Source organism: Oryctolagus cuniculus, chromosome 1, assembly GCF_051225735.1.
Source record: "Oryctolagus cuniculus isolate XC-2025 breed Fujian yellow rabbit chromosome 1, ASM5122573v1, whole genome shotgun sequence".
In the NCBI taxonomy this organism is placed as follows: Eukaryota; Metazoa; Chordata; class Mammalia; order Lagomorpha; family Leporidae; genus Oryctolagus; species Oryctolagus cuniculus.
The window spans coordinates 18,432,518-18,457,669 of NC_142867.1; the positions used below are offsets into that span (position 1 = coordinate 18,432,518).

Below are 25,152 nucleotides of genomic sequence, written 5' to 3' on the forward strand. Positions count from 1 at the left end.
CAGTGGCTTTACCTGCTATCCCACAGTGCTGGCCCCAGCTGCTTCATTTCTGATTCAGCTCCCTGCTAATGCACCTGGGAAAGCAGTAGAAGATGCCTCAAATTCTTGGATCCCTGCACCCACATGGAAGACCCAGGTGGAGCTCTGGGCTCCTGGCTTCTATTCAGCCCAACTGAAGCTATTGAAGCCATTTGGGGATTAAACCAACAAATGGAAGATTATCTCCCCCCAACTCTGCTTTTCAAATAAATACATAAATTTTAAAAAAGATTCAAGAACTCAATGATGAAAGGTTGAACTGCTTTCACAGTTCAGCATTCTTGAGGATCTTCAAACACTAGAAGACAGCAGTGAGGCCCACGCCACAGCTCACTAGGCTAATCCTCCGCCTGCGGTGCCGGCACCCCGGGTTCTAGTTCCAGTTGGGGAGCCGGATTCTGTCCCGGTTGCTCCTCTTCCATTCCAGCTCTCTGCTGTGGCCCAGGAGTGCAGTGGAGGATGGCCCAAGTGTTTGGGTCCCTGCACCCGCATGGGAGACCGGGAGGAAGCACCTGGCTCCTGGCTTTGGATCAGCACAGTGCGCCAGCCATGGCGGCCATTAGGGGAGTGAACCAACGGAAGGAAGACCTTTCTCTCTCTCTCTCTCACTGTCAATAACTCTCTGTCTAACTCTGCCTGTCCAAAACACACACACACATACACACACACCACAAACGACAGCAGTGGTAGAGAAACTGCTGATTTTCCTTTAAAGAATGTTGGTATTTTTTAATATTGGAAATTAAGAACCCCAAAACTTGAATGTGTTCATATTATTTCTGGATTAAACAGCAAATGCTAAAAGGAAAGCTAACTAAACTAGTTATTTTGAATGTAGGTTATTAATGGTTTAGATGAATGTTGAGAGAAACAATTTGAAAAAGTGGCAAGAGAAAGGCCTTAAAATAGATGAAATGGTTTTAAGTGGAAACATTTGTAGTCCAAGAATTACCCTAAGGTCTTGGTTGCGGCAGGGGTGGTAAGAGTGAAGGAACATTCCGAGTTCAGTGTGATAGGAATGGAGGAACTTTTAGACATTAAAATGGTTATGGTTGATAAGAGATTTTAACTAGTAAAGACTTAGTAAAATAGCAAGTAAACTGGATAATTTTTTTTAAAGATTTATTTTCAGGGGCCAGTGCTGTGGCACAGGTTAAAGCCCTGACCTGCAGCGCCAGCATCCCATATGGGCACTGGTTCGAGTCCCGGCTGCTCCACTTCCAATCCAGCTCCCCGCTAATGTGCCTGAGAAAGCAGTGGAGGATGGCCCAAGTGCTTGGGCCTCTGTACCCATGTGGGAAACCCAGGTGAAGCTCCTGGCTCCTTACTTTGGCTTGGCCCAGCCCCCTTTGTCACTATTTGGGGAGTGAACCAGTGGATGGAAGACTTCTCTCTCTGTCTCTACCCCGCTCTGTAACTCTGCCTTTCAAATGCATACAAATAAAAACTTTATTTAAAAAAGGTTTATTTCATTTATTTGAAAGGCAGAGAGAAAGGTCTTCCATCTGCTGATTCACTCCCCAAATGGCCTCAACAGCTAGGACTGAACCAGGCTGAAGCCATGAGCCAGGAGCTTTTCCCAGGTCTCCCACATGGGTACAGGGGCCTAGCACTTGGACCATCCTCCACTGCTTTCCCAGGCACATTAGCAGGGAGCTGGATCGGAGGTAGAGCAGCTGGGACTCATATGGTGCCCATATTGGAATACCAGCACTGCAGTGGGTGGCTTATCCTACTACGCCACAACGCCACTGCCTAACTTGATAATTTAGAAACCAAAAAGTATTGAATTATGACAACATTATGTTTATGTCAGCCATTTGTAGAGTTTAAGAAGTAAAGCTATGTTTTAAGTTAGAGGCCTAACTCAAGAGCAATAAGATTATACTAGAAAGGTCAGCATTTGAGTCAAAGATTTATTTTATTTATTTGAAAGAGTTACACAGAGAGACGGGAGGCAGAGAGAGAGAGAGAGGTCTTCCATCCTCTGGTTCATTCCCCAATTGGCCGCAATGGCCAGAGCTGTGCCGATCAGGAGCCAGAAGCTTCCTCCAGGTCTCCCACGCGGGTTCAGGGGCCCAAGGACTTGGGCCATCTTCTACTGCTTTCCCAGGCCATAGCAGAGAGCTGGATCGGAAGTGAGCAGCCAGGACTAGAACCGGCGCCCATATGGGATGCCAGTGCTTCAGGCCAGGGTGTTAACCCGCTGCACCACAGCGCCGGCCCCTTGAGTCAATTCTTGGAAATTAGGCCTTAGAAATCAGGTACTTCTGTTCTAACATCTCCTGAAAAGGAAACTCCATCTATCACTGTACTTAAATTCTGAATCTTATCCTTAGTCAACAGTCCTTTATTATTTTATGGACATTTTAAAAGTATCTCTGTTTTGTTAACTATGCTTAAGGATCACTAAAACTTGATGTTGCTTTGAGGGCTTTTCTCTTTAAGTTGCTCTGAGAATTCTTAGGCTAGACAAAGAATGAGTGACACTGTTAGTTGCCTCTTTAAAATCCAGGATGTCCTAATCATGATGCTGACTTTTGTTTGGCATCCAATTAAGTAGACATCCATGGTGAGGGAAGACCAGGAAACTGGTAAAGTGAATGGAAGTAGTGAAAGGGGTACAATTTTTTTTTTCCTCTTTCAGAAAGTAGTTGAGATCTTAAAAAACTTTCTGGAAAGTAACATGAATATGTAATATACTTCATTTTATCTCATGCAGCTCAAAGAAAATGAACGGCACCCTGGACCACCCAGACCAACCGGATCTTGATGCTATCAAGATGTTTGTGGGCCAGGTTCCCAGGACCTGGTCTGAGAAGGACTTGAGGGAACTCTTTGAACAGTATGGTGCTGTCTATGAAATCAATGTCTTAAGGGATAGGAGCCAAAACCCTCCTCAGAGCAAAGGTGAGGACTCTGGATTTTTGACAGAACAAAGAATTAGATTTTTCTGTTAATTTCTACTACATGCATTCATTCTCTTCTTTTTACTGCCAGGATACTCCTGAAGTCATACAGGGAAAAAGTGAATCCTCTTAGAGTGACTCTTTCTTCCGATTCAGACACATTTAATGGCTTAAAAATAAAAAGTTAAGGTGACATGATGATAATTTGTAAATCACATCTTGAGCAGTTCTTTTTTAGAGCTCTAAATTCAAGACATAGACCGATGTGAATATCTCACTTGATCTTCGCGGTGGGTTGACGAGAGTAAGCTGAAAGAGGACCATCCACATACCATAGATTTCCTATTAATGTCATATAGAGGTCCTTCAGGATTGGTCTATCAGACAAGAAGGACTTGTTTAGATGACTTGTTTTCTGTAGCCTAAAAATAAACAAAAGAAGAAAAGCCGAGCTGCTTCCAGAAACAACAGCAGAGTGAATGCTTGGAGGACCCATGGTCAACAGGCATAGCTTTGCCCTTGCCCCCACCAGACAAGCGACCGATTTCAGAGTCATTTTCTGAACGCTGTCCTAAGTACAGATGTGAATAAGCATGATTCACATGTTTGAAACCGGCTTAATAGCAGAATATCTAGAAGCAGAAATATTTTCTCTTTATGATATAGTTAACCAAAAATATAAAATATATAGTTTTCTGAAATGACTGGCAGTGTAATATTAAATAATTTAAAAATCCTAACTGCAGCGTGATTTGGAAGGCATCTCTTGTGTCACAGTAATAAGAGTGTCAGAACGTTGAAGCCCGAGATTTCCAAGGCATACTCCCCCCCCGCCCCCACTATCACAAAGCACAAAGTATATGTACTTCAGGCAGCATCATGTGCAGTTAGAAGCTTAATTATATTTGATGAGAACCAAGAATTCAGAAAAGATGTTAAGAGGTTCTTGCTGTTAAGTCATTTTATAATTCAGTACATGACAGTTATGTTTGAGGCATCTGTTGGAAGCTGGCTACCGTGTAGGTAGTGGTTTGTTCTGAGACAGCAAGGGCAGAAAGAGTTCCTGGTAGACGACAGGCTGCAAGCCCTTTGTCGTCTTTGTGACAGTGTCACCTTGCCCAGTAAACTACCTGGTGCTGTAAGTAGAATAGAGTGACACATGACCTTTATAAAGGAAGCCATCTTTCCCAGAGCCGTAAATATAAGCAGGAGGAGGCGGACACAGCAAAGAAAATGTTTTAAAAAGAATCCTGTTTCCTGCTAAGTTCTTGGGCCGGCGCCGCGGCTCACTAGGCTAATCCTCCGCCTAGCGGCGCCGGCACACCGGGTTCTAGTCCCGGTCGGGGCACCGGATTCTGTCCCGGTTGCCCCTCTTCCAGGCCAGCCCTCTGCTGTGGCCCGGGAGTGCAGTGGAGGATGGCCCAGGTGCTTGGGCCCTGCACCCCATGGGAGACCAGGAAAAGCACCTGGCTCCTGGCTCCTGCCATCGGATCAGCGCGGTGCGCCGGCCGCAGCGCGCTGGCCGCGGCGGCCATTGGAGGGTGAACCAACGGCAAAGGAAGACCTTTCTCTCTGTCTCTCTCTCTCACTGTCCACTCTGCCTGTCAAAAAAAAAAAAAAAAATTAAAAATAAAAAATAAAAAGAATCCTGTTTCCTGCTAAGTTCTCTTTTCCTCCCTCCCATCTCCTTTTCCTCTTTCCCCTCTCTCCATCTCTCCGTACTTCCCTCTCCTCCCTTCCCCCCCTTCTTTTCTTTCAGCCAGTTTTAATAAAGCAACCTTTTCTTTTAAATGCCAATATGCCAGTGTAACTCTTTTAAATGCCAATATGTCAGTGTAACAAAATGCTCTAGGAATTGTTTGTTTTCAAAGGATGGGTTTGATTTTGTGAACTCTACCTTGTTGCAGGGTGCTGTTTTGTTACGTTTTACACCCGTAAAGCTGCATTGGAAGCGCAGAATGCTCTTCACAACATGAAGGTCCTCCCAGGGGTAAGAAAGCGCCTACTTAGAAACGGGATTATGGTAGCTGCTTGATTTTTTTTTATTTATTTATTTTTGACAGGCAGAATGGACAGTGAGAGAGAGAGAGAGAGAGAGAGACAGAGAGAAAGGTCTTCCTTTGCCGTTGGTTCACCCTCCAATGGCTGCCGCGGCCGGCGTGCTGCGGCCAGCGCACCGCGCTGATTCGATGGCAGGAGCCAGGTACTTATCCTGGTCTCCCATGGGGTGCAGGGCCCAAGCACTTGGGCCATCCTCCACGGCACTCCCAGGCCACAGCAGAGAGCTGGCCTGGAAGAGGGGCAACCGGGACAGAATCCGGCGCCCCGACTGGGACTAGAACCCCGTGTGCCAGCGTCGCAAGGCGGAGGAAGTTGGATTGGAAGCAGAGTAGGCAGGACTTGAACTGGCACCCTGATATGGAATGTGGGTATTCCCGCAGTGTCTTGACCTGCTGTGTCACAGTGCCCACCCCTGGTGGTAGTTTTGATAGATGGGATATGCAGTCAGTTCTCTGTTTGCTGTGGGTTCCACAGCTGCAGATTCAAGCAACCATGGATGGGAAATATTTTTTCCTTGTCATTACTCCCCTAAACAACAGTTTAACAGCTATTTCCATTTTATTTTTTTTAAGATTTATTTATTTATTTGAAAGGCGGAGTTTACAGGTAGGGGTGGTCTTCCACCCACTGGCCGGTATACTGCCCAGATGGCTGCAGCGGCCGGAGCTGCGCTGATCCGAAGTCAGGAGCTTCCTCCAGGTCTCTCACGCGGGTACAGGGGCCTAAGCAGTTGGGCCATCTTCTGCTTTCCCAGGCCACAGCTGGATTGCAAGTGGAGCAGCTGGGATTTGAACCAGTGCCCATATGGGATGCTGGCACTGCAGACCGGGGCTTTAACCTGATGTGTCACAGTGCTGACCCCTGCTATTTCCATTTTATTAGCTATTATCAGTAATCTGGAGATGATTAGAAGCTGTATGTAGGTTATATGCAAATACTGTGCTATTTTATGTAAGGGGCTTGAGCATCCACAGATGTTGATGTTTGTGTAGGGTCAGGGAACTATTTCCCCATGGATACTGAGGGACACAACTATACTTACACACATAATAAGGACACACCAATAACCATATATCCAGGAATTGGTGTAAAGGAGGCATAAATGGAGTTCGAAGAAGATGGGCTGTAAATAGTTCTCTTTCAGCCAAGATTCTAAGATATTTTGACTTCTGAATTCACATTCCAGTATCTTTTTTTTTCCCCAAAGATTTATGTATTTATCTGAGAGGCAGAATTATGGGGGACAGGGCGGAGACAGGTCTTCCATCAGCTGGTTCACTCCCCAAATGATTGCAACAGCCAGAGCTGGGCTGGTCTGAATCCAGGAGCTTCTTTTGGGTCCCCCACACAGGTACAGGGACCCAAGCTCCTGAGCCATCCTCCACTGCTTTCCAAAGCCATCAGCAGTGAGCTGGATCAGTAGTGGAGCAGCTGGGACTCCAACTGGTGCCCATGTGGGATGCTGGGTGCTGTAGGCAAAGGCTTAACCTACTACACCACAGTGCTGACCCTTTCACTATCTTTTTTTAAAGAAGTGTTTTGGGTCCTCTCACATTTCACTTCTTTTATTTATTTCAAATAGTTATACAGAGAGAAGGGGAAGCAGAGAGAGAGAGAGTACGAGGTTTTCCATTGTTTGGCTCTCTCCCCAATTGGCCACAAAGGTCAAAGCTGCACCAATCAAGAGACAGGAGCCAGGAGCTTCTTCTGGGTCTCCCATGTGGGTTCAGGGGCTCAAGCACTTGGGCCATCTTCTTTCCCAGGCCATAGCAGAGAGCTGTATCGGAAGTGGAGCAGCTGGGTCTTGAACCCGTGCCCATATGAGAGGCCAGCACTGTAGGTCTGTAGGCGGAGTCTTTACAAGCTACACCACCGTACTGGTCCCTCCATTTTTAATTTTTTTTTTTTATTTATTTATTTTTTTGACAGGTAGAGTGGATAATGAGAGAGAGAGACAGAGAGAAAGGTCTTCCTTTTGCCGTTGGTTCACCTTCCAATGGCCGCCACACTGTGCTGATCCGAAGGCAGGAGCCAGGTGCTTCTCCTGGTCTCCCATGGAGTGTAGGGCCCAAACACTTGGGCCATCCTCCACTGCACTCCTGGGCCACAGCAGAGAGCTGGCCTGGAAGAGGGGCAACCGGGACAGAATCCGGTGTCCCAACCGGGACTAGAACCCGGTGTGCCGGCGCCGCTAGGTGGGGGATTAGCCTATTGAGCCGCAGCTCCGGCTTCCATTATCTTTTATGAGAAAAGATGATGCATGAGAAAGACATGATTTCAGCGAGAACCCTGAAGGCTCTAGTTCTGCAGTTTCTTTTCTGTCTCTCTCTCTCTCTCTCTCTTTTTTTTTTTTTTTTTTTTTTTTTTTTTTTTTTTTTGACAGGCAGAGTGGACAGTGAGAGAGAGAGAGACAGAGAGAAAGGTCTTCCCTTGCCGTTGGTTCACCCTCCAATGGCCGCCGCGGCCGGCGCGCTGCGGCCGGCGCACCGCGCTGATCCGATGGCAGGAGCCAGGAGCCAGGTGCTTCTCCTGGTCTCCCATGGGGTGCAGGGCCCAAGCACCTGGGCCATCCTCCACTGCACTCCCTGGCCACAGCAGAGAGCTGGCCTGGAAGAGGGGCAACCGGGACAGAATCCGGCGCCCCGACCGGGACTAGAACCCGGTGTGCCGGCGCCGCAAGGTGGAGGATTAGCCTATTGAGCCACGGCGCCGGCCTTTTTTTTTTTTTTTTAAGATTTATTTGAAAGAACAATGGAAAAGGGGAGAGATAAACTTGGGAGTAGGGGATGACATAGAGATCTCTCTGCTGGTTACTCCCCAAGTGGCTGCAACAGGTTGGGTCAGGCCAGAGTCAGGAACTGAGATTTCAGTTTGGGTCTCTCACATGGGTAGCTAAAGGCCTAAGCACTTAGGCCATATTCCATTGCTTTCTTTGGCACAGTAGCAGGGAGGTGGATTAGAAACATAACAGCCAAGCCTCGAACCAGCACTGTGAAAGGGATTGCCAACTCATTTCAGCAGAACTCTAACCCCAGAATTTCTTGTTGAATCCTCATTCATGTTCTAAATACCATCAACGTGTATGGTAATAATACTTACGGATTTTCCTTTTCAGATGCATCATCCTATACAGATGAAACCTGCTGACAGCGAGAAGAACAATGGTAAGCAAGTAAATAAACTCTTCCCTTACAAGGTTTCTTTTAGTGTGTATGTTCTTAGAATATCTGGCTTGATTTGTGCTCCAGGGAATCTGTTCTTTAAGTTGTCTTTTTATTTTTTTCGGTAAAATATGTATGATAAACAAGTGAGGAAAATCGTTGACAGGGAAAGATGATATGAACATTTTAGAATGAACTGAAACATCCTTGATTGATATAATTTCCTATGGATGGGCATGAGGGAGGAAATGAACAAGTTAGGAAGGAGAATTAGTCTTCAAGAAAATAGGTAGTGTCACCCATCGAAAAATGTGTCCTTTTATCTCTCTTTTTCAGCAGTGATTGCTATTGAGAGAAAACAGGCCAGATGCTGAGCCCCTTGAATTTTTTTTTTTAACTTTTATTTAATGAATATAAATTTCCAAAGTACGACTTATGGATTACAATGGCTTCCCCCCCCATACCGTCCCTCCCACCCACAACCCTCCCCTTTCCCACTCCCTCTCCCCTTCCATTCACATCAAGATTCATTTTCGATTATCTTAATATACAGAAGATCAGCTTAGTATACATTAAGTAAGGATTTCAACAGTTTGCTCCCACACAGAAACATAAAGTGAAAAATAATAGATGATTTTTTTTAAATGATGATGAAATCAGATCAGACCTATTGTCATGTTTAATCCCAGTGAGAGTCAAGTTGGGAATTGATAATTTATTTTTTTTTTTTACAGAAGATCAGTTTAGTATGCATTAAGTAAAGATTTCAACAGTTTGCACCCCCACAGAAACACAAAGTGAAATATATTGTTTGAGTACTCGTTATAGCATTAAATCTCAATGCACAGCACATTAAGGACAGAGATCCTACATGAGGAGTAAGTGCACAGTGACTCCTGTTGTTGACTTTACCAATTGACACTCCTGTCTATGGCATCAGTAATCTCCCTATGCACCAGTCATGAGTTTCCAAGGCTATGGAAGCCCTCTGAGTTCTCCGACTCTTATCTTGTTTAGACAAGGTCATAGTCAAAGTGGAGGTTCTCTCCTCCCTTCAGAGAAAGGTACCTCCTTCTTTGATGACCTGTTCTTTCCACTGGGATCTCACTCACAGAGATCTTTTGCCAGAGTGTCTTGGCTTTCCATGCCTGAAATACTCTCATGGGCTTTTCAGCCAGATCTGAATGCCTTTAGGGCTGATTCTGAGGCCAGAGTGCTATTTAGGACATCTGCCATTCTATGAGTCTGCTGAGTATCTCACTTCCCATGTTTGATCACTCTCCCCTTTATTTATTCTATCGGTTAGTGTTAGCAGGTACTAGACTTGTTTATGTGCTCCCTTTGACTCTTAGTCCTTTCATTATGATCAGTTGTGAACTGAAAAATATGGAACGCTTCACGAATTTGCATGTCATCCTTGCGCAGGGGCCATGCTAATCTTCTCTGTATCGTTCCAATTTTAGTATATGTGCTGCCGAAGTGAGCACCCCCTTGAATTTAATACCCACCAGTACCCTCTGAGTTAAACCTCATTATCCCTATTAATCAGATGAGGAAACAGGCACTTTTACAAGCTCACACTGCTACCGTCTTTCATCTGAACGCTTCCAGTTGCTTACATAGGACACTGGTTGTTACAAGAGAGCATGTAAAATTATGGGAAAAAATGAATCCTGGAATCCGTGAAATGCGGTGTGAGACACAGAGCCAGGCTTCAAACCCAGGCAGTCTGGCTGCCAGTCTGTGTACTGCCTTGTGTAGTAATGATGTTCAAGTCTTCCGTGTTTTACTCTCTTAGCAGTGGAAGACAGGAAGCTGTTCATTGGTATGATTTCCAAGAAGTGCACTGAAAATGACATCCGAGTCATGTTCTCTTCATTTGGACAGATTGAAGAATGCCGGATATTGCGGGGACCTGATGGCCTGAGCCGAGGTGGTACTTCAGCTTAAAGACACTTGTCTTAAATTTGGAGTCACACTTTAGTTGGACCAGTAGAAACCAGTGATCCCTAGATACCTTGACCCTGTTAACATGAAGACATTGGGCCTGCCATGTAAATCCCAGCAGTCCCCTGCTACTAGGTGATCCCTTTTGTATTCTCCCAGCCCACTAAGAGGTCTGCATTGTACACTTCAGTGCCACGTATCAGAGTTTTCTCTGTTATGCTTAAAAATTTCTTGATGTCAAAATGGAAACACTTTCTCTCATTTTAGAATAGATAGAATTCCTCCTTTCTCCCTGTCTGTGGTTCTCTGGTTTTCATTAATCACACTGTTGTAACATATCTTTCTCTGTATATCTTTTCTTTTCGTGAGCACCAGCTCACAAAACTTCTGCATGATAGTTGCAGTGTAGTAGGTACTCAGTAAATGTATGTCAGATAAATAAAAAGCAAATGAATGAATGAGTTACTGACTCTTCTCTCACCAGGTTGTGCATTTGTGACTTTTACAACAAGAGCCATGGCACAGACAGCTATCAAAGCAATGCACCAAGCACAGACCATGGAGGTAAGGAGCAGACAGATGAAAAGAGGGAACTTCCTTAGCCTGTGTGACATTTGGCAATCAAAAGTCCATCAGCATGTGCTGCATCTAATTGCCCTAAAAGTTAATCAAGTCTGTCATGAAATTTAAAACCATTGTTTTCTTTAAAATTAACATATTGGAAATAGTTGAGCTTTTTAATTGTCTTTTCTGTTACTCCTGTCCATCAGGAAGAGAATCATTTGACTGTGAATGAATTTAGAGTGCAGCCTGTATGTTATCACAAAAGATTTTTCCTTCATGCAGAAGGAGGAATTTGACCCTTTGGTGTTTTCACAGGGTTGCTCGTCCCCCATGGTGGTAAAATTTGCTGATACACAGAAGGACAAAGAACAGAAGAGAATGGCCCAGCAGCTCCAGCAACAGATGCAGCAAATAAGTGCAGCATCTGTGTGGGGAAACCTGGCTGGTCTAAATACTCTTGGACCCCAGTATTTAGCAGTGAGTCTTTGTGGTTTGCTTTCTGCAGACTGTGCCAAGCTCTCAGCTGTTTCTTCCTCTGCTCTCTGTAGCTAACAGACACAGTGGCATTTACAGCTTTGGTTGAATGGAAATTGTATGTAAAAATTCAGGCAATGTGTTGTTTTTAAGTTATATTAGTCTCTCACAGTCAGAGTCTCTCTCTCTCTCTCTCTCTCTCTCACTCTCTTACTCTCTTATTCTCTCACTCTTTCTTTTTCCTGGTCATGCATCTCAGCTTTTGCTACAGTTAAAGTCAAATTCTGTTTTCCTGATTTAAATAATTTAGAAATATCATGTATCTTTGCTTCAGGACAAAAATTCCTGAAGGAATCTCGACTACCAAATGTCTTTCTGTGGATATCTTGATATCGTCCATATTGATTCTTCCCTAAAGAGTATGATATATGTTTGTTTCAGCAGATTGAGAGCTTAAGAGATTCACATAGACATTATTAAATGAGTTTTACAGGTATACATTTAAGTCCACTGTATTTATATATAGATTTCTTTTAATTTGATCTCTCAATTGAGTTTGATCAAAAGAAGGTCTAGTTGTATTTGGATATTTAGATTTAATAGGTCTGAAATATATGTTATAGAGGATTATTGTTGCTTTAACCCCCTGAAAGATTTGTAGCTACCACAAGACATTTAAAACACGTGAGTCAGAAAAAGTTTTCTTGGAAGTTATAAATGATGAAACCACTAAATTTGTATGAAGTTCAAAGCTATCCATAAAGGAATAATCAGTATAAGCAGTCATTCCTCATCCTGTGAAATATTATTCTGTGTGGAAACAGGAAAGGTAATGATTTCTGTTTCCCACTGCTGAGTTTTGGTTAATTTAATATTCCTTGCTTTCCATATTTCTAAAATCTTAGGAGAAATCCCAATTTATCCTAACTAGCATTTCTATGAAGTTAAAAAAATATAGAAGGTTGTTGTATTCAGCAGATTAGATTGTTTCTTAGTACTAGAACATTAAAGTTCAGAAAATTCAGATGTGGTTTTTTACCAGAATGATAATGCTTCAAAAATGATCCTATGCATTTGCTTTTCTTAGTGTTAGAGGCTCTTTGTTGGGAGGAGTTCCCCTTTTGTTGTCATTACTACACTCAGGAAACACATGATGGTATTAAGAGAGTTACAGTCTGTGTTTCAGTTAGACATGATCCCCTGCCAAACAGGTGTTCTTGTTTAAAGAGGAAATGAAGGTGCCAAGTACAGTAGGCACAGTTCAATAGTTGGGACTGAACACATTGCCAAGAGTATTTAAGGAGACAAAATGAAGATATGTGGGTACAGATGGTGTGTAAGTGATAGGTAATCATTAATTATGAAAATCTTTCTGGATTGTGTGGCCTTGAACCAACTGAGTTCAACTGGACTAGAACCATAATTCTGAATCTTTGTGGGATTGTGGACTCCTTTCAAAGGAGTAATTTAAAATTAGATATATGTGTATGATTTTTTTTTCCTATCTCTGGAGGTTTGTGGACCTCCTAAAACTCATTCGTGAACTCTGGCTTAGAGGAACTATTGATGAGACGGGACCAAATCAGATGCTTGTGAGAAATGGGGAACAGGTTGAATAAAGGATTCAGTATAAGAATACCAGTTTTCTGTTGTGAACGATGATTGGGTTTAAATGGAGTGATGATTTTTAGGTTGGAGAAAGGTTGTAGTTTGCTAAGACACAGAGTAAGGTCAACAAGTTCTGTAAGCTTGCACATAGGCCCTCTTGTTTGATTTGTTACGGGGTGACCATTGGAAGAAAATGTATACTGAACCTGGTATGACCTGACCAGTCACTTGGTAGTCTGAAGCAGTGAAGGCCAATTTGGAGAGGAAGAGATCCATAGGGCTGGATAGATGTAGAACTTTGGAGTAAAAGGTAACTTCAAGAAATACCATGAGATAGTTGGATGTGAACATTAAAATAGTCGTGTGAAGTGGAAATTGTGTACAGGAATGGAAGCAATCTGCAGTGTGAGATCTGCAGAACTCAGTAAGGAGAACTGGGGGGAGAGAACTGGAAACAGCAGTCAGTCTGCACAGACGCTCACCAGGCGACTTTGCAGCTGCTTGAGTGTAGCTTGCTTCTTTTCGTGCTTGTGTTGTCTGCTCTGCTGCCTTCTGCTGTGCAGGGACTCTGAGCTGGTCCCAGTACTCAGTGAACGGGCTACCTCTGGGCCAGGCCTCTAGCTCTGTTGTTTTGTCCTGTGGTGTCCTAAGCCTCATGTTTCTGTTGTGTTCGCTTGGGATCTTGTCTTCGACTTTCTTCTCTCTGGGGGCCTCTGCACTCTCGCTTTGCTGTGCTGTAGAGTTATCCCAGATGCAGAACCAGCCCTCACTCTCACTCTTGTTCTGTTTTTTGGTGTAATGTCTAGCTTTATTTGCAGCTCCTTCAGCAGACTGCCTCCTCTGGGAACCTCAACACCCTGAGCAGCCTCCACCCGATGGGAGGTAAGTGTTCCACCGCTTCGGAGGAGCAGCAGACCCAGGCCACAGACCCAGCTAGCAACAGCCTGAGAGTTTTTGCATGGCTCGTTATGTAAACCTAATCTCTGATGGATATCCCAGGACTCATCTGCCTTGTCTGTATGAGGTGGTTCTATTGTTAATTCATTTAGTTGTGGCCACATTGTTCTGAGGTTGTTGTCTGCTCCCCACCCAACCCTTAAGTCACTGTTGAGTCAGTATGAAAGAGAGCTCTTAGCACCTGCAGACTATCTTAAGCCATTTTGGTAAGGAGAAATTTGCATAAATCCTTTATTTCCACAGTAGTGACTTTTCCAGTGATATAAAGCCAAAGATGGCTTCTGTGCAGATGGCTTACCCTGAAGCTCTTAGAACCCACTTCAATTACCTGTGTATCTTACACATGTTATTTCTTAGGTAAATTTCTCTGTTGCTGTTAATGTACACAGAAGACTTCATTGACAAATAACTGAAATTTATAACAAAATGGGGGTTCCATAGAAAAACCTGAAACAGGGCCATTATAAAACTTGGGGGTAAGGAATAAGGCAGTTCTAGTGGTATTGGTCCCTATACTTTTTACAGTGGTTTAAGTGAGGCAGATACATTTGAGAAAGGGATAATCTTCAGTTAACTGTGTTTTGTAATTTGAAGAATTTTGATAGTGGTTCATCTTGTCCCAGGAAATTATAGTTTGCTGTGTGTTTGCAAAGTCGTTAGATGGGAATTTTTATTCTCTTTGTACTCTCCCACTCCCCCCTCATCTGCTTTTTGCATCATCTAGTAAATGATTAGGCAACATCCAAAGTGCAATTCAGATTTCTTCACCCCTTGACTGTACTGTCCAGTTCTCCCTGGAGGTCCTTCCTGTGGTGTTTTTTCTCTCTTCTGATGATGGCTAGTTTAATTCGAGTAGCAATGTTTTCTTTATGTCTGTTGCTCGTGTCATGTGTATTAGTCCCTGTAATTGCTCCTGGGCCTTCTGAATCTCTGCTACATTTTCCACATGTTCCCCTCCATTGCGAAGAGCAGACCCCCTTGTAAAGTGTGAGTGAGGGACTGGGATATAATCCCATCCTGTGCCACAGGTATTGGCGGTGTTCTCTTGGGCTCCTTTTCTAACTGTCACTTGGGTAATAAAGCTATTGGATTAGCTATCTTGTCTCTCAGGAAGTAATTTCAAGTTTCATATTGCTATCTGAGTCTTTCTTAGAGGCTTGTAATATTGCTTAGAAGGCTTATCTAGAACAGTGCCTCTTTGTCTTGGACCACCACCGTTCCTCCAGCATGTGCTGTCATTGCTGGAGTTAATAGGAGGCACCTTAATCTGCTGGCTGATATCTTGCTTTGGATGTTGCAGGGTTAAATGCAATGCAGTTACAGAATTTGGCTGCACTGGCTGCTGCAGCTAGCGCAGCTCAGAACACACCAACTGGTACCAGTGCTCTCACTACATCCAGCAGTCCCCTCAGCGTACTCACCAGTTCAGGTAAGCATGTAATAAGGGCCAGTGTGCCTTAGGTAAATCCTCTTTGTCTAAAGGCAGAATCCAAAGGGAGGGAAATGTTATTCTGGAAAGTAGTTAACATCCATTTCCAGATGGGTCATATTATAAACAACAGACTTTCAAATGTCATCTTCTGACTTAAGAGAATTCTTGTAATTTCTGGTTTGCTGTAGCCATCATGTGTGGCTCTGTCCTGCAAGGATAGTCTAGTAACTGAAAACCTCTTTGCAGATAATTGGATAGCATCATTCTTGTCCTTAGGTTCTTGTTGATGGCAGGGAGGGTGTCATTGTGCACAAAGGTTAAGATGCCACTTGGGATGTCTGCCTCTCATTATTGGAGTCCCTGGTTCAAGTCCAGACTCCACTTCTGATCCAGCTTCCTGATAATGTGCATCCTGGGGGACAGCAGGTGATGGTTCAAGGACTCTGGTCGCTGCTACTCAGGTGGGAATTCCAGGTTGGGTTTCAGCTCCTGGCTTCAGCTTCATCCAGCTGCAGCTGTTGCAGGGCATTTGGGGGAGTAAACCAGCAGATGGAAAATGTGTGTCTCTGTGTCTGCCTTTCCAGTACAAGTAGAAGCAGATAAAATTTGCAAACAGATAGCATGTGTGGGTGAGTTTAACTCCTGGATTTCTAATAGCAGGGTCTTCACCTAGCTCCAGCAGCAGTAACTCTGTAAACCCTATTGCCTCACTTGGAGCCCTGCAGACATTAGCTGGAGCGACAGCTGGCCTCAATGTTGGCTCTTTGGCAGGTAAGGGGCAGTTTTTGGCTGTCATCAGGCTATTCCTTCTGCAGGTAGCACATCTTAAACAATCCTGGTATGATTGGAGTGGCCCAGTAAAGTTAAGAATAATAATTGTGGGATTGCAAGTCAGACCTGAGTTAAATCCCACCTCTTCCCCTTACTAGCTATAACTTCCGACTGCCTTTCTAAAGTCGTTTTCTTATTTGTGAAGTTTGAGCAATAGAATATTTAGAAGGGTTGTTAAGAATTAAATGAGGGTCCAGCATTGTAGCACAGTTAAACCACTGCCTATAATGCCAGCATCCCATATGGATACCCACCTGTTCAAGCCGATCCACTTCCAGTTCAGCTCCCTGCTAATGTACCTGGGAAAGCAGCGGAAGATGGCCCCTTCACCCACATGGAAGACCTGGATTGAATTCAGGCTCTTGGCTTAGGCCTGGCCCAGCCCTGGTCATTGCCGCCATTGGGGGAGTGAATGAGCAGATGAACAGATCTCTGTCTCTTCCAATCCCTATAATTCTGCCTTTCAAGTAAATAAGTAAATGAATAAACAAGCAAGCAAACAGGTAAGTTAAATGAGAACATCAAATCTAATGCCTAGCACATAGAATGTGCTGCTCAAGGTTAGGGGCTGTTTTGATAATAAGGCTTATCCATATCTTCTCATGGCTCACTTGTACCTCTTTAAGTCCCTAGTCCTTGGGACTGTCTTAGCACATTCCAGCTTGGCAGAGTAGCTGAGAAGAGAGAGCCCCTCCTGTGTAAGCGCTATCACTTCTTCCACAGGTTGGGAGAAGGTAATGGGGTGAGCCATACCTGGGTATGGTGTTTGTTCATATCCCCACTGATGATAATGCTGTCTGGTGAATGTCCGGAAGCCTGACCAGTTAGGTGGCATTCCTCCTCAGGGAGAAGCCAAGTGGGAGAGGCAAGGGAGAACTGTGGAGTTTCCCCTCGTCTAGACGTACCGGAGTGTAACTGTCTGGCATCAATGTGTCTTCCCAGTATGTTAATTTTTCTCTTTTCCTGACCAAGGGATGGCTGCTTTAAATGGTGGCCTGGGCAGCAGTGGCCTTTCCAACGGCACCGGGAGCACCATGGAGGCCCTCACCCAGGCCTACTCGGGCATTCAGCAGTATGCTGCTGCAGCGCTCCCCACTCTGTACAACCAGAACCTGTTGACGCAGCAGAGTATCGGTGCTGCTGGAAGCCAGAAGGAAGGTGAGTGGAAAGGGGGACTGGGCTCAGGGATAGGGACTACACAGAGCCAAGAGGCAGAATAAAGGCCAAGAGAACAATTTAAGTAGTCAGACCAACACTTGCCTTGGATGGTGTCTGGAGTAGACTGAAACTCTGCAAAGTGTGAGCTCGTTTTGCAATGATTTCTGGATGCAGCTCAGATCCTAACCTCAGTATGCCTTCCTGGAAGAAGCAGCATGTGGTGGCCTTATTGTTTCTGCTATCATTTAACAAGAATCTGTTTTTGTAGGAAGTCACCTCTCCAGATTCTAATATGTCAGTGGAACTTCGGTCTGGGTATCCCTTTTAGTTGTATCATTTGCCATTTTCCTCACTTTCTGATCAATGCTTGTCCTTGGTAACAAGCTGAGGGATGAGAGGACAGAAGGAATTAATGGCCTCTGGGGGCAGGCGTTGACCTAGCGGTTAGGATGCCTGCATCTCATCTCAGAACAGCTAGGTTCAGTGCCCACCTGCGGCTCCTGACTCCACCTTCCTGCTGTAGAGACTGGAGGCAGCAGTGACTGCTTCAGCAGCTGCATTCCTACCACTCATGTGGGAGACCTGGCTGCGTTCCCAGCTACTGGCTCTAAGGCATTGGAGAGAGAGCCAGTGGATGAGATCCTCATATCCTTCTCTCTCTCTCTGCCTGTCAAATAAGTAATTTTTTAAGTTAAAAAAATTATGACCTATATACTTATGTAGGAGGAAGGATGTCCTTTGACATAAATGGTATTAAATATAGGAAAGACTTTTTTTTTAAAGATCTATTTATTTATTTGAAAGGCAGAGTTATACAGAGAGGCAGAGCGGGGAGGTGGGGGTGGTCTTCTACCCACTGGCTGGTGCACTCCCTAGATGGCCATAACGGCCGGAGCTACACTGATCCAAAGCCAGGAGCTTCCTCCAGGTCTCCCATTCAGGTACAGGGGCCCAAGCATTTGGGCCATCTTCTACTGCTTTCTCAGGTCACAGCGGAGAGCTGGATCAGAAATGGAGCAGCTTGGATTCAAAGCAGCGCCCATATGGGATGCCAGTGCTGCAGACCGGAGCTTTAACCTGCTGTGTGCCACAGCATTGGCCCCAGAAAAGCCTTTCTAGATAGAGAACTGAAGATGGTTCACATGACCAAAAGTTGCTGCTACCCTTGTGCCATGTTTGGCGGGATTTTTATAAGCTGTATCTGGCAAGGGTTAAGCACTCAAGTGGGAAAGAGACTAATATCCTCTCTTGTTGAGGTGGCAGGGAGTCTTGGTCTTATCCCTTCTCCTTGTCCTGGCGCTGAATCAGGTACTTTTAGGTCTTGGGTGTCGGTAGTGGGGACACCTCTCTCATGAGCAAGTAATTAATGCAGACAACACACAGAGACAATAAACAAACAAAAGCATGAGGTGTCTCAGACAGTGCTCTGAGAACCGAAAAGCAGCAAAGGGAGTGCTGAGGCAGCTGCATTTTATGCAGACTGCTCAGAGAAGGTCTGATGTTAAATTTAAGCAGAGTCCTGAGACAAGTGAGGAAGGCAACTTTGCATGTATTTAGAGAAAGAAGAGAATGGGGCAGAATCACAGCGAATGTGCAAGCCCTGAGGCAGCAGTGCGCCACTAGGAGGACAGGGTGGCTGGAGAATGGCTGGGCTGCAATTGTAATAAAACTCCTTGATTAGAAAATTATTGAGGGGCTGGCACTGTGGCGCAGCAGGTTAGTCCTCCACCTGCAATACCGGAATCCCATATGGTGCCAGTTTGAGTCCTGGCTGCTCCTCTTCTGATCCAGCTCTCTGCTATGGCCTGGGAAAGCAGTAGAAGATGGCCCAAGTGCTTGAGCCCCTGAACCCATTTTGGAGACCTGGATGAAGCTTCTGGCTCCTGACTTCAGATTGGCCTAGCTCTGGCCATTGTGGCCATTTGTGAAGTGAACCAGTGGATGGAAGACCTTTCTCTCTGTCTCTCCCTTTCACTGTCTGTAACTCTACCTCTTAAATAAATAAATAAAATCTTTAAAAAAAAAAAAAAAAAAGAAGAAGAAGAAAGAATTATTGAGTAGTGTTGTGGTACAGCTGGTTAAGCTACCGGTTGTAGCACTGAAATCCCATGTCAGAGTGTTGGTTCAACTAGCTATTGCACTTTGGATCCAGCTCCCTGCTAACGCGTCTGAGAAGGCAACGAAAGATGGCTGGCCCAAGTACTTGGCCCAAGTACTTGTGAGAGACCAAGCTGGAGTTCCTGGCTCCTGGCTCCTGGCTCCTGGCTTTGGCCTGGCTTAGACCTGGTTGTTGTGGCCACTGGAGAATAAGCTGATGGATAGAAGATCTGTCTCTGTCGCTCTGCCTTTCAAATAAATAATAAATCTTTTTAAAAAGCCAAAGAAAATTCTTCAGCGTTAGGTGGTTGGATGGAGGAGTATTCTGTTTTTGAACTTAATGTTAATCATAAGCACATTTTTAAAAGTTAATTTTTGGGGTGTGTGTTTGATGCGGTGGATAAGTTGCCACTTGGAATGCCCACATTCCATATTGGAATAGCCTAGTTTGGTCCTGGCTCCTCAGCTCCCAGTTCCAGCTTCCTGCTAATGCACCCTACTAGGCAGCAGGTGATGGCTAAAATACTTGGGCCCTGCCACCCACATGGGAGACCTCTCCCCCTCCCCCTCCCCCTTACCCTCCCCCTCTCCCTCCCCCTCTCCCTCAAGTAAAAATAGTTTTTTAAAAATTAAAGTATTTCTTTTTACTGAGGTACCATCTGCATGTGGTTAGAGTCACACATTTTGATGTGCAGCTCTGAGCTTTAACAAGCACACAGATCTGTACTGAGCACCACAGACCCAGGACTTTCCTGTCCCCAGAAATGCCTTGCGCTCGCTTCACCTATGACACCGACCCATTCGCTTGCTGGCCTTGTGGTTTCTGGGCACAGTTTTGGAACCTGTTTTGTTTCTAAGCTCTTGCTGCGTCCTTTTCCGTGCTTCTTTATGACCTCTAGTGTCTGTTTTACTGCTACACACACAAGTCCGTCCGCTTTATCACCTCCTGCAGGGCAGAATTGTGTCATCTCTTAATGAGGTGAAGCATGGCCAAACCTGAGGGAAGCAGTCGGTTTCAGCGATGGTGCTTGAGTGTCTGCCTTGTATCTGGAGAATTTTAACAGCGATAGTGAAAGACCATTGGTGCAGGGTCGTAAGTGAGCTTCATACTGATACTTTCCCAACCACTGGGTCTTTTGAAGGTCCAGAGGGAGCCAACCTGTTCATCTACCACCTGCCGCAGGAGTTTGGAGACCAGGATCTGCTGCAGATGTTTATGCCCTTTGGGAACGTCGTGTCTGCCAAGGTTTTTATAGACAAGCAGACAAACCTGAGCAAGTGTTTTGGTATGTTGGCTTCTCTTCTGTGGCAGGGTGGGATTAAATATTTGACCACTGAGAGAGAAAGAGAAGGGGCTGAGTGCAGAAAGGACTGGAATGAAAATAGACTCTTTAGGGGCTATGTAGATGTCAAATTAAGACTCTGAGATAACAATTTCCAGAGTTCTCGGCCCTGCTGAGAAAATTGGAATTTGAAACTAAGCACATAAGTTGTCCCTTGAGTAGTGGAGACCAGACACCTTCTTGCCACCATATGCCCTCACCTCGGCTGCTGCTTGTACACACAGGTTTTGTAAGTTACGACAATCCTGTTTCTGCTCAAGCTGCCATCCAGTCCATGAACGGCTTTCAGATTGGCATGAAGCGACTTAAAGTGCAGCTCAAACGTTCGAAGAATGACAGCAAGCCCTACTGAGCGTGCTCCCCTCTGAGACTGAAGTGAGAGGGTCTTCTGGTAAGTGGGGGAGGAGCACCCTTATTGATTCGAAGCCCTGAGGCTGTGTGTTGACAGCCCCGGACCCTGATCCCCGCCACTCTCGCAGGCACAGCTTGCCCTGAAGACTCGGCTACTGCCTTCTGTGGGAGTTTCGCTTCGTACAGAGGACAAGTTTGTGCTTTGGTTTCCAGTGTTTTACTTTGGAGTTTAGGTGCCATATCCTGAGTTTTTTTTTTTTTTTTTTTCTTTATTTAAAGTTTGCTGTGTTTGTAACCAGTGTGTGTTGAGAAGGACCAACACCAAACCACCCTGGGGGAGGGGGAATGGGGAAATGTTCTTAAAAGATAATTAGAATTTGCCCCAAACCACCCCATGAGAGAGGACTGAGTGGAACAAAAAACTGACCACCCAAATTTCCCTGAGCGCAAGGGTGGATGGGATGAGAACTGACATCCAAGAGCTGAGGGACCGCAGAGGTGGGTTGGCTTTGGAAGACAGTGGGAATGGTGTGACCCCTAACACCTGGCAGCTGGAGGCAGAAATGCCTCTAGCTAGCTGCCTTCTGTGGACATACAAATTTTTGCCACTGATCTTTCAGATTGTTGGCCTGAATTTCTGCCCCTCTTCCCTGAAAAGGGGTTAGCAGTTCCCTGGAAATAAAGCAGCTGTTAAATTAGACTGACATATTCAAAAAGCAGGGAGACATAAGCCATTATCAGCTTCCCTAGCCAGCATTGGATTGGCCCTGCCTGGCTGGTGGCTGTTTGGGAGAAGCAGCCAAAGAGATCATTTTTAGTTTATTGCAACACCAAATGTGACCATGGCCCATGCCCAATAGGTTCTTTTAAAGAAGGCCTCTCTGGCAGACGTTGGCTGGCATCCCTCCTGGCAGGGCACCACAGCAAGGGACAGCACTTACATCTAGCTGAAGGGGGAACCTGTCTTGGGCTGAGAGACCTAAAGCCATTTAGTTGGAAGAACAAGAGTCTGCTGCTTGGGGCACCTGAATCCGTAGGTGGCTGCAAGCCAGGACGCTGCATTTGCCAGTGGCCAGAACTTAGTGTTTAAGAGAAATCAGAGGCCCACCCTTGCCTCCTTGGTTGAGGTGCTCCAGGTATGGTATTGCCACAGAGGTCTCACAAGCCCTCTGCTAACCACTCCAGCCCCATATTCTGCTCTCGGGGACAGAGGAGACAACAGAACGTTTACATCCTCAACATGGATTTAGTGTTCATTTACCTCAGTATTACTATGTTCTCTTTTGTCCTCGTGCTTACAGTTAGCTCCTTGCTGCCTCCCACAGGTCTCACTCCAGCTCTTGCCAGTGACCCCCACCCAGCCTCTGGGCTCTGTCTCTGCTCCAAGAAATGCAGTAGGGGGTAGAGAGCCAGGAAGGACATGCCAGTTAGCGGTGTGCACCCAGCCAGAGGTGCCCTCTGAGGATAGGATTATCAGCAGTCAGGGACTGAGTTCCTGGGTCCCTGCAATCTCAGACCTCACGAGTGTCAGTCCTGACCCCAGCAGCAGGGATTAGAATAAAGGGGTTGGTTTGCTAGTAAGTCAGATGGGGGCGCTCTCCTCCTCTTGCTGTTCCTGTGGGCAACAGACAGGGAGTGACCGTCTTGTGTTGTACAGGTAGTTGGTGGTGTTGGATTATCCCATTGAAGGGGGGACAGCTTGTCCCTTCTCATAGTGATAACTTGGGTCCGTGTCCTCTTAAGAAACATGAAGCATACACTTCTTAAGCTGAACCACGTAAACTTGAATTCTGCGCACTGGGAGAAATGTGTCCTGTGTTTCAAAGGATAAAACTGTTCTAAAGGCTTCCAGGGTCATGATGGGATTTTTTTAAATAAATGCAAAAAAAAAAAAAAAAAAAAGAACAAAAAAACAAAAAAAGAAAAAAATGCTAGGTTGGGGAGGCGCTGTTCTGAATCCCAACCGGCTGGAACCAAGAATGTCGTTTCTATTTTTATAGAAGTTTTATACAGCTCCGGGGTGGAGAATATTTATTACCTAAATTATATCTCTGGAAAAGGCCAGGATTTTGTAGAATCCAGAATGTGATTGTTGTACACACAGGGTGCTGTGTATGATTGAAACTACTGACTTTCTGTGGCCCGTTTGCAGCCCAGCTCACCTGCCCAAGGGGAAGGCATTAATGCTGTGAATTGGCAGAGGAGAGAACTGTGCTCCACAGGGTGCTGCCGGTGCTGTGCTCCCTGACCTTCTGTTCTGTCTTCCTCCGTGATCAGAACTCCTCTCCACCCCACCTCTCTCCCTCCCTCCACTCCTTCCCCAATTTGCCATTGTTTGTCCTGGGCTCTGGGACCTTATGAGAACCCTCTCCCAATGACCTGAGAGACATAGGTGCAATCTGCCTGCCCTAGATACGAGGCCGAGGCCCTGCGACTTCGTCCCTGCTCAGGGCTTCTCTCTTCTAAAAGGAGCACTTGCCCCAGCAGGGGTCCTGGGCTGCCCCAGCAGCCAGCTGGTGAGACCATACCTCCCCTCTGTTCTCTCCTCCCTCCCAGTGAGCTAGCACAGCAGCAGCGCTGCCCTTGAGCACAGTTCTCTCTCCAGGCCAAAGATGGTTTTGTGAAGAAGCTGCTCCCCTAGAAGTCTCACAGTGTGAAAGGACTCAGCTCGAGAGTGGAGACTCGCAGTCGAGTCCTAAGCAATCCTGTTCTGTATGTGGAGGTTTCACTTACATGTGTTTTCTGCTGTAGTTTTGTTTCTTACTTGGGTTACATCATGAAATTGATTTGCCTTGAATGCAGCCAGACCACTGTCTCCTGGGTTCCACATGAGTGGCCAGGGCCTGTGTGGAAGCTAAGAGCTTGGATTTCTGGGAACAAAGGGCCATCCCCATGGGATTAAGCAGGAATCCGGGCCCTCTCCCTAAAAGAATGCTCCCTACCCTGGCCAGCGTCTTCTGCTGTTCCCCCTGCCCCCTCCCAGAGACCCTCTTCTCCTGAGTGTCGGGTGCTTCCCAGGAAATCCAAGCCTTAGGTTCCCTTCTGTCTCTGGCAAGTGGATGTTTTCTTGGTGTCCTCCATGTCCTTTTTGACTCTTCCCTGTGTCCATTGTTAGCATGTGCAGAAGTTCCCTGTCATTGCCCCGCCCCGCCCCGCCCCGCTCCTCATTTCAGGGCTGTACACACAGTGAGTGTCCTGCTCTCTCTCTCTCTGTTTGGATGTATTGCTCTGTGTAACTCAGTGGGTCTCCCTCTTTCTGGTTTGTTTTTTTTTCTAGATTCCTGCCGTTTGTTCATCGTTGTGCCTAAAGCATGTCGATGTGGCGTCAAGTACATCGTCCAAATCCCTGTCTCTTCAGCTTCTCTGATGCTTGAACTCTCACCTTTGACCTTGTGTTGACCTTTGATGCTGATGTGTATTTTTATTATGTTTGTTTCTTTCTTTGTTTTTTCTTTTTTCTTTCCTTTTTTTTTTCCCTTTTGTGCTGCCAAATTGGTTTTGCTAGAACGACTGCTGAAGGGGAAATATTTAAACTTGCATTTGAATATAAAAAAATCTATTTTTCTAGAACTTCATAAGATAACCACTTGATTTTGTGATTCCAATTCTTTGTAATTGTCTTCAGAGCAGCCCTACTAGCACATACCGTGTGGTGTTTGTATTTCTGTGAACACACAGCCAGTCCGTTTCTAGGCTTTGTTTCTCTGTGTGCTTAGTTTTAAAGACAACTTTGAAGTAAACAATGAAATAAAAGATGTCACTGAAACCTTCGAGGCTCCTGAGCACATTTTGCTGATGTCGTTTGTGGGGCTTGAGGAGACTGCACGTGTTCTTATTTTGGTTTTCTGAGCTCTCAACTGCAGAAAACACCTGACCCCTCCCCTTTTTGGCCACATCTGCAGTTTGGGCCCCAGCCAGCCTTTTCTTTTTCTTTTTCTTTGGTGGTTCTTCCCTGGAGTGACCCTGTGGGAGCTGTGGACCCCTCCTGCCCCCCCCCGGCCCTGCTGGGCTCGCCTCCATGCTTCTCCCTTCAGTCTCCGCAGCAAAATGTGATGCTTTGATTTTTTTTTTGTTTTTGTATTGTTTTTGTGTTTTTGTTTTGAATTTTTTCCTTTCCTACTAAGATTATGCCCAGAAAAAACAAGTTTTGCATGTTTCCTGCTGTTTCTTCACACCTCCGTATATATCACCTTCACCTCTGTTTTCTATAGTTTGTGCAA

General features: G+C 45.5%; 1 protein-coding gene and 1 non-coding gene across 50 annotated transcripts in view; one reads left to right on the forward strand and one right to left on the reverse strand.

The window, feature by feature from the left end:
• CELF1 (CUGBP Elav-like family member 1) overlaps nt 1-24,698 on the forward strand; it is a 119,666-nt gene extending 94,968 nt beyond the window's left edge. For 11 of the 49 annotated variants that reach the window (XM_017346474.4, XM_017346478.4, XM_017346459.4 and 8 more), the window contains 13 exons: nt 2,762-2,949; nt 4,856-4,938; nt 8,125-8,173; nt 9,969-10,103; nt 10,602-10,681; nt 10,997-11,158; nt 13,570-13,645; nt 15,021-15,149; nt 15,810-15,923; nt 16,956-17,141; nt 20,381-20,524; nt 20,806-20,972; nt 24,210-24,698. In XM_017346474.4, coding sequence (XP_017201963.1) covers nt 2,772-2,949; nt 4,856-4,938; nt 8,125-8,173; nt 9,969-10,103; nt 10,602-10,681; nt 10,997-11,158; nt 13,570-13,645; nt 15,021-15,149; nt 15,810-15,923; nt 16,956-17,141; nt 20,381-20,524; nt 20,806-20,933 — 1,464 coding nt within the window. In that variant the 5' untranslated portion in view covers nt 2,762-2,771 and the 3' untranslated portion in view covers nt 20,934-20,972; nt 24,210-24,698. Of the gene's footprint in view, nt 1-2,761; nt 2,950-4,855; nt 4,939-8,124; nt 8,174-9,968; nt 10,104-10,601; nt 10,682-10,996; nt 11,159-13,569; nt 13,646-15,020; nt 15,150-15,809; nt 15,924-16,955; nt 17,142-20,380; nt 20,525-20,805; nt 20,973-21,060 lie in introns of all 49 variants that reach the window. The other 38 variants (XM_070070511.2, XM_070070499.2, XM_070070515.2 and 35 more) reach the window with 7 other exon arrangements.
• Nucleotides 9,551-9,657, reverse strand: LOC127484959 (U6 spliceosomal RNA). Its single transcript, XR_007912156.2, has one exon. It is a non-coding gene; the product is annotated as a U6 spliceosomal RNA (small nuclear RNA).
• Nucleotides 24,699-25,152: the final 454 nt, after the last annotated feature.